The sequence below is a fragment of the Prosopis cineraria genome, unplaced genomic scaffold, assembly GCF_029017545.1.
Source record: "Prosopis cineraria cultivar Desert tree isolate PC_DT_omini unplaced genomic scaffold, ASM2901754v1 PC1, whole genome shotgun sequence".
Taxonomy (NCBI): Eukaryota; Viridiplantae; Streptophyta; class Magnoliopsida; order Fabales; family Fabaceae; genus Prosopis; species Prosopis cineraria.
The window spans coordinates 59,208,002-59,215,854 of record NW_026555332.1 but is presented as its reverse complement, the minus strand read 5'-3'; the positions used below and the strand labels follow the sequence as shown (position 1 = coordinate 59,215,854).

Here is a 7,853-nt window from a genome sequence, read left to right as displayed (position 1 = left end):
TTTCTCTTTTATTTCTTATTGTGACCTAGCTAAACTGAATAATCGAAAGTCGGCAACGATATGAAAGAACTTTTATAAAACTAAATTGAGTATTTTTGCAGAACTAACACCGACTAATCCTTGTGATGAGAGCATCATGACCCTCATATCTGTTCCCTCTGTTCCCAAACTAGTTTCAGGAGAATCCCCCCACAAAACAAAAAAATTCCCATCTTCACCAGAACAAATATCTCACAAAACATAATCCACGGCAGGATTCTCAAATTTGAAGATTTCTGCCCTCTCTCGTTAAAGATACAAACATGAAAAATGAATAATGCTTCCGTTGGGAGCATTTGCGCATCGGAAATTCCCCCATCAAAACCATTAGCCTTCTACAACACTATCATCTCACCCCCAATTTAATTCAAGTGAACTGTGCATTAATTTTTAATCGCCCCCACTTCCGATCTCAAGTTCTGGCGGTAAGGAAAAATAGTAAACTATCGAAACGACCTGAGCAAAACTTTCAACCGTTTGATATTTAGTGGAGGGAAAAACATCTTTCTACAGATAAACTATAACAACTTGGATGCCCCAAATAAAGAGCGTACCCAATAATATCAGTAAAATCGACCTGGCTTGCATGTGCATTGGAACGAGGCAATAACACTTGCGTGATAACGGCCTCATGCTTTTCACTACCAGAACTAGATCAAAATATAGCTGCGTTGCTGCTTGCCCATTAATAACATGTTTCATAGTGAAGCTCAGAGTTTCCATCTTCTGGGCAGGGTTAGCAAGATCCAAGCTGATCCTTAGTCCAGCGTCTCTGAAAAATGGCCACTCCTTGAGTGCTGGGCGTTCATTTCTTTTCAACCCCTCTATTAATACAGCAAGTAAAGATAAACTTAGAAAGGTGTCAGAAAGCTGAATTATTCTCAAACAAAAACAAAAAGGAATAACCACAACACTGCATGACAGATATCTCCAATTTCTGACTCTCCCGAATGCATCTAGAAATAACAAGTTAACAAAAATCGCAATTCGGAGACACAACATCATATTGGCTCAGGCTTGTAGTAGCGTCATTTTTTTAAATTAAGCCACTTACAGTAGTGTCTCAGAAGGGAGCCTCAAGTGATTCGTCCCAGACTTCCGCACTTCCATTAGAGACATCTTCTACATCTTCTTCCATAGAAAGCCTGATGTATTCTCTATGAGCAAAGCGATCCCACTCTGTCAATGATGGATTCTCACGTTGCTGTACAAGGCAAGACAAAGATCATAACAGTCACAAACAGTGGCCAAGCAAACTAACTCGACAGTTTCGTTGCTTTAATCAAATCTCTCATCAACCTGACGAATCAAAAATGGGTCCCGCGTTTCAAAGGCCATGAACTTGTTCAGATTAAACAGGATATTGAAAACACTTCCTGAGAGCTTACTGCCTTTAAGGTCACGTAGAGTTATATAGCTCTCATTCTGCAGTATGAAGAATTCTAGATGAGAAAAATTGTCACAATAAAGGTAATGGTATCGAGCATGAAGAGTATGAGAAAAAGGAGAGCACTAAATAAAACAAGTACGAGAACAATTTTCACACAACTCAAGAAGCTGCTTACTGTACACATTTTTAGGTAATTTGCTGGTGTTTTCAGACTTCCCAAAAATTAAATAAAGAAAGGTCTTACAAAACGAAAGAAGGAAAGAAGAACCTCAGTCCCAATCATATCAATAATCTGGCATAGTATATCCTCAAAAAACACGGGCTCTTGGGCCATGCACTCCATCCGGTGCAGTTGCTCCTCATAAAAAAATTGCAGCTCATTCCGCGTCAGAACTCCATTCCCATCCAAATCTATGCACTTGAACCTAATAATGAAAATTAAAGTCAATTAACAAAGCAGCTATCAAAAGAAATCAGCAGCAAGTTAACCAAAGAGAAGTTTTGGTTTTCAATCCCTGGAACACAGCATGAATATTCCATTATCCACTTTCATGCATTTAGCTGTAACATGCAGCCACTAACAAATAGTCACCTATCCCTTTCTCTAAAAACTGTCATTGATACTAATACTACAATTGCTCCAAAAAAAAGAAAAACTCAATTATACGATGCTTACAACAACAAACTCAGGCTCTGTAATGGCATGAGGTACACTGTCCTCACAAGCCAAGATTTTGTCGTTCTGAGCTGTTCTCTTTAGTACTGTGCTTTACATTACTTAGATCAAGTTTCAGTAATAGATAAATCATGTTGACTGTATCCCATTATCCCTACTGCCCTGCAGGAGACGCATGCACATGTATGGAAATGCACATGGATGCGAATTCAAACTGAATAAAGCAAGGTACAAACATGCCTAATCTAACGCACTGTCTTCATAATTGCAACTGTTCAGCCATTAATCTGATCCTTACATAACAAGAAGTAGTAAAGCAAATAATAAGAGAACCAAAAGGAAAAAAAAATACCAATACTCAAGACTAGGCTCAGATGATTTATCCTCCTCGGACAGAATGAAGTAAACAAAATCTTCATATCCCATCTTTCCCTCAACCTTGCTAGTAAACTTTCTCGGAACCTGAGATGATATTGAAGCAAGCAAGGATTGTTCTTTTTTAAAGAAAAATTGATAAATTCTATAAATGAACAGAACTCTGAAAAAACAAGCTTATTTTACTTATAGTAGGTGGGACTTGTCCCTCAAGACGTCAGCATTTAGGTTTCAAGACAAAAGCAACATCTAATTTACACAAACCTGAGAAAATATTCTATCGACAATACGGTAGGTAAGCGCGTGGTTACCATATCTGATAAGGTTCTCCTTGTCTATCAAGAAATCGTGATCTGTATCCAGCTCCCAAAACTTGCAGTATATAACATAGAAATGTTCATAGGAGAAGTACCTACACAGAACATGTGGATGCATCATCAAGTGAAAAAAGGAAAAGGCGTTTGTGTAGTTAAATGCAGCAAAACTCCCAAGCATATGTACCTCAAAACCTTGTTGATGTCTTCTTCTTCATCTGCATGCTGCATTGCATCAATTATGTTACTGCGCTTCAGCTCCCTCAGGGTAAGATGGCCATTCCCGGATCTATTTGTGTAGTAATATATTCTATATATAACAGTTTCAGCTGAAACATAGAAAAGACAACAGAGCATGAAAGTTGCGACCTTAACACTCCAAAAACCATGATAAATGACACCAGTCCATGTCCGGACTTGAAAATCAAAATTGATTGATACAGTACTTCAAATTATTTCTCCTTGCACTCAGACAGTTGAAGTGCTACTTTTTCAACAAATGTATATAATGTATTATTAGTGCAATTAGTGGTAAAAGTCCAAAAAAAAATAGATAAATGAAATTAAATAAAAATGATATTCATTACATAATTAACTTTGTTGGCAAGGAATTTGATTAAAATCTTGATTAAAAAACAAGAAGAAGAAGATGATGATGAGGCCATCTGAATTTCTTTGTTGTAAGGAATGCCTGTAAGAACTGATTGTAGGCTTGCAGCTATGAAGAATCATGCCCATGCATGGTAAGAAACAAAGGCGATTAGTTTTCAAGATGAGGCTAGTTTCAATTGAACAAGATTCAAGGAAAAGTTCCCAAGAATTTTTTTACTTATAAAAGGGCATGATTCATAATTTTCATCAGAGAAAACTGATCGCACAAGTTATTCACCAAATATACACCCAAAACTAATTTATAAAAATTCCATCATTGTACAAAAACAAGGACACAGGGTACTACATAGAAAAAAGATTATGCTTGATTTTGAGCCCACATATTCATTGTTTACTTCCTCATTTCTACTACAAAATTAACTTTCGATCTAGTCTCATGAACAAGCAGCATACAACGAAAACTGTCATCTAGATAAAGGGACTACATCTCTAAAAGTGTTCATGAGGGAGACAATAAGAAGTAATGAAAAATAGATTTATTAGACAAGAAAGTTTCAAAGAAACATAATATCTCAGGACTTTCAGTATCACATGCAAACATCTGCATTTTATTATGCAAACCAATAACTGCAATGTTATAGTTAGGACTAAGGACAAACCATATCTCTCTTGAAACTCGGGAGTACTCTGCAGGAACTCCAGCCCTGGATGAGTAGCCAAAAGCTCACGAAGCACAGGTTTGAAATCATCCTAACATGGAATAGAGAATTGTTCTCAAATGAGAAGAATCTATAGAAATATAATTCATAACTCAATAAGATCAAACCTGTGTGAGGTAGTTGAGATCTGGTTGCTTTAAAATTTTGTATACTTGAGTTGCTATATCTGCCGTCAACATGCTGTTATTGATCCAGTAATCAACAAATGCATCCCTTTAGATATATAAAATCAAGAAAAAAAGTGTCAGTGATTATTACAGGGAAAGCACCATTAACTTTGGATACCTTCACTATTGGAAAGGAGAATTAAATAGAGCAAGGGTACATTTTAGGAAAGCATATATCTTCCAAGAAAATAAGCTAAAAATTGTATCACTTTGTCATAGAGGGAAAGCTATCTTCAGCAGAGGAAAAAGCATTCGCTTGACAAGAATTTCGAATTTTCAAATTTGATAGATCCAATTCAGTCACGGTTTCTCAGCTACAATAAACACGCTCATGTCCCTGTAAACACATTATTTAGCACAATGTACTTTGCTATGTAGCTTTGAACCGGATAAGTGAGTGAGAATACATATACATGACATTGAGGAACCCATAATTCCTATACCAAAGGCAATCTTCATGCGATGGAGAACTATTGATTCTTCGTGATATAAGTAAAATGATGTCAAGTAACTCTTTCAAACATTATCTGATTATGCATGGAAAAATTAAGGGAAGAATACACAATGTCAAAACCAGGCCAACAAGAAAGCTGGACTTCCAGTTTGATCAGAAGTGAAAGAATGTGCCAAAAAAGTCTCAGTCCAAAAAAAATAATAATGATAACGACAATTACATTGAATATGCTTGTTTTACTTGTTTAATAACCTTTGGTTTTTGTTCAAAAATCACTGATTATAATTTCAACGTGGGTCACAACTAAACAGCCAAAACCATGTAGCACCATCCATGGCACAGATAGAAATGCAGAAGTTGCATCTGGATATATTAAAGTACACACCTTGTCACCAAACCAGTTCCATTGGAATCAATTTTTCTGAAAAGAGATGAGGAAAAGAAAGATGGCAGCTTGCAGATTTCCTTGGTAGCCGATTTGAATTCTGACACACCAGAGAAATGAGAAGAATATCATTCTTAGTGTTAATTGTTACTTTACAACTCTAACACGGTTTGAACGTGACTTCTTTTATGAATAAATACTTTTTCTTGATTACCAACGTATAGGAAAACAAGATAGTTACCCAAAATCAAGATTTAACTATTGGAAGAAGCTAAAATATTACAATATTCAAAATCACTTAATTCCTAGTTGAAACAAAATGTGCTTTCAGGCTATCACCGTTATATATGTTTATATCTCACCATGCATCTGCAGTCCATCCAAGTGACCATAAAATAACTGATCCACTCTAAACAAGAATTGTTCCCTCAGTTCATTTGGTGGTGGACGCCCATTTTGAAAGTAAAACTGCAAGCATGCAGATCAATATTTTATCAAGGATAACATAGCACTAAACAAAAACACAGCCACGAAAGTGTCACCAAGGAAAGATACTAAGAAGATATACCTGACGTATCAATTCTTTAGGCGGTTCACTGACAACTTTCAAAGGAGAGCTCAAATTAGAAGGACCAACTCTCTGTTTCACTATGCGAGGGGAACCAGAAGAACTTCTTGGTGAAAGAGGAGGTGCAGTGCCAGCAGGAAACATGGACGGCAAAGGACTGCTTGCAGCATTTGGACTGGAGCAATTCCCAGGGACATTAAGGGGAACACCTGACTTTGCGTCATTCAACAATGATGTTACCTATGCACACAAACAAGTGAGAAACTAGAAAAATTAAGCACGTCGGGATCAAGAAATCCAAAATCGAATACAAAAAGGTATATCACATCTGGTTGTTAAACAGCATTTGATATTCATATACTTCAAGGATCAGAGAGTTCCTCTGCATGACTTCGAGGTAAGCATTCATGATAGTACGTTCACGTCGAAATGGCTACAATCTCTACTTTTGTCTATGCCTTTGGCGTTCAAACGTAAAGATGCATCTGCGAAACAACTTAAGAGTATTCGACCATAGTTATCTAAACCATCGGTTTGTAACAACCGAGATTCCTGTCTTTCCCATTGCACCAATAAATCTGTTCCACTCAAATATCCATACACGTACTGGGTTTGTTTTCAAAGATAAGCATCAAGCAAACCCAATAAAAGCAGAGAAAGCAAGCTAATGAGACTCTTGACATTCTGATTTCAAAATTGAGAATTATCGAATGAAGCCTACCACTCGATTGCTTTCAGGAAACGACAGCCACTGCTCGAAGAGCTTTTCAACAAAATTCAGGTTAGACTTGAGGGCCAGAGCAGACACGTCTTGGAGCTGCAACAACTCAACGTCCAAGGACGCCAAATCATTAACGACTTCCATGGTCATGAAAACAAATCCCTATTTTCTCATTCACAATCACAAACCAAACCACCAAGCGGCATAGAGATCAATCCGAATCCAGGATTAATTTTCAGTTGAATTTGAATGCGTCTGAATCGAGATTGTACGTATCAATCAATATTATATATCAAAACAAAAGAAATGCTCTTGAAATAGTCAGATTGGGAGCTGCCGATTAAGTGAGAACCCTAGATCAGATCTTTTGGGTGAACGGTGCAGGTGATCTTAAAGGAAAAGAAGAGATGGAACATGAGCGGGAGCGAAACAAAAATGAGGGGAATTCTGCAAAGATCCGAGAGATTTAGGATGGAGAAGTGAAATTAGACATGTTGCAGATACATGATTAACAGCGGGAATTGTGTTATATTGTAATGATAAAATGGCAACAGAAAATTCGCCCAAGAAAATTAGCAACAGAAAATAGAAATTTGGCAGGATGAGAGGAAAAGTTGACACGTGACACTCGGTACATCGTATGAAAATACGGTCTTCGGAATCGGAATCCAATCATCACATGCTAGTGGCCTAATGCTATGGAAGAGATGCAGCATGTTGCGCACCGGCAACCCTAGTACACAATTTCCGTGCTTTTTTTTTTTTTTTGTCGTTTTTGTTTGCTTTTTCTTTAAACCTCGCGATTGATATTTGATAGATTCATTTTAATTTTTGAAGTGAAATGCAAGACATCACAAATGTGTGTGTGACGCGGAAATAAGCGGTTTGAAATCGTGTTGTAAAAATATGGAAATATCAATATGCATGCATGTATGGCTTTTTTTCCCCAGGAACGTTTGCATAATTGTATAAGATAGGTAGTCTTTCCTTTTTCTTTTTGAGTAAACTGGATATTGTTTCCTAACACAGTGAAATTAAACAGCCCCCAAAAATGTTTCTTTCCTCGGCGGATGAGTGATGCCATTACAAAGACGAACAATGCCCACGATCCATCAAAATATAATTACAGCACGTCTAAAATATCATCCATGTGGAGATGGTAACATGGACCAGCATACAATAGCAGCAGGCTGTGGGTTTGACAGGGCGAGTTAGCATAACTTATATTTTGACAGGTTGTATTTGTGTGAATTGGCAGGCTAACCTATCAGTAAAACATTATTTAATTTTTCAATTTTAAAAATTAAAAATTCATCTCTTTGTTTTTTTTTTGGGGCAGTAAAAAAATTATATTTTTTCTCTAAAAACTAATTGTCCAAATAACAATAAAATTCCTTCTAAATCATTAAAAAATATAATACAATTTAAATCAT

At 36.7% G+C, this 7,853-nt stretch overlaps 1 protein-coding gene across 1 annotated transcript; it reads right to left on the bottom strand.

Annotated features, from left to right (window-relative positions):
- Positions 1-496: 496 nt before the first annotated feature.
- On the bottom strand, positions 497-7,095 carry LOC129321229 (probable serine/threonine protein phosphatase 2A regulatory subunit B''delta). The gene is made up of 13 exons (XM_054966934.1): positions 6,421-7,095; positions 5,700-5,939; positions 5,494-5,599; positions 5,132-5,231; positions 4,233-4,338; positions 4,066-4,156; positions 2,982-3,123; positions 2,745-2,892; positions 2,458-2,567; positions 1,698-1,854; positions 1,339-1,464; positions 1,094-1,243; positions 497-863 (listed from the first exon to the last, which is right to left on the bottom strand). The coding sequence occupies exons 1-12, from the start codon at positions 6,568-6,570 to the stop codon at positions 1,103-1,105; spliced, it is 1,617 nt and encodes a 538-aa protein (XP_054822909.1). The 5' UTR covers positions 6,571-7,095; the 3' UTR covers positions 497-863; positions 1,094-1,102.
- Positions 7,096-7,853: the final 758 nt, after the last annotated feature.

Bases quoted from the DNA above. Each gene is read 5' to 3' on its own strand.
- LOC129321229 (XM_054966934.1), bottom strand. From the start codon at position 6,570: ATGACCATGGAAGTCGTTAATGATTTGGCGTCCTTGGACGTTGAGTTG. The intron at 5,232-5,493 runs GTGAGATATAAA...CTGGTGTGTCAG, and splicing joins GGATGGACTGCAGATGCATG to AATTCAAATCGGCTACCAAG. The intron at 1,855-2,457 runs GTATTTTTTTTT...TTTCATTATTAG, and splicing joins GAGCCTAGTCTTGAGTATTG to GTTCAAGTGCATAGATTTGG.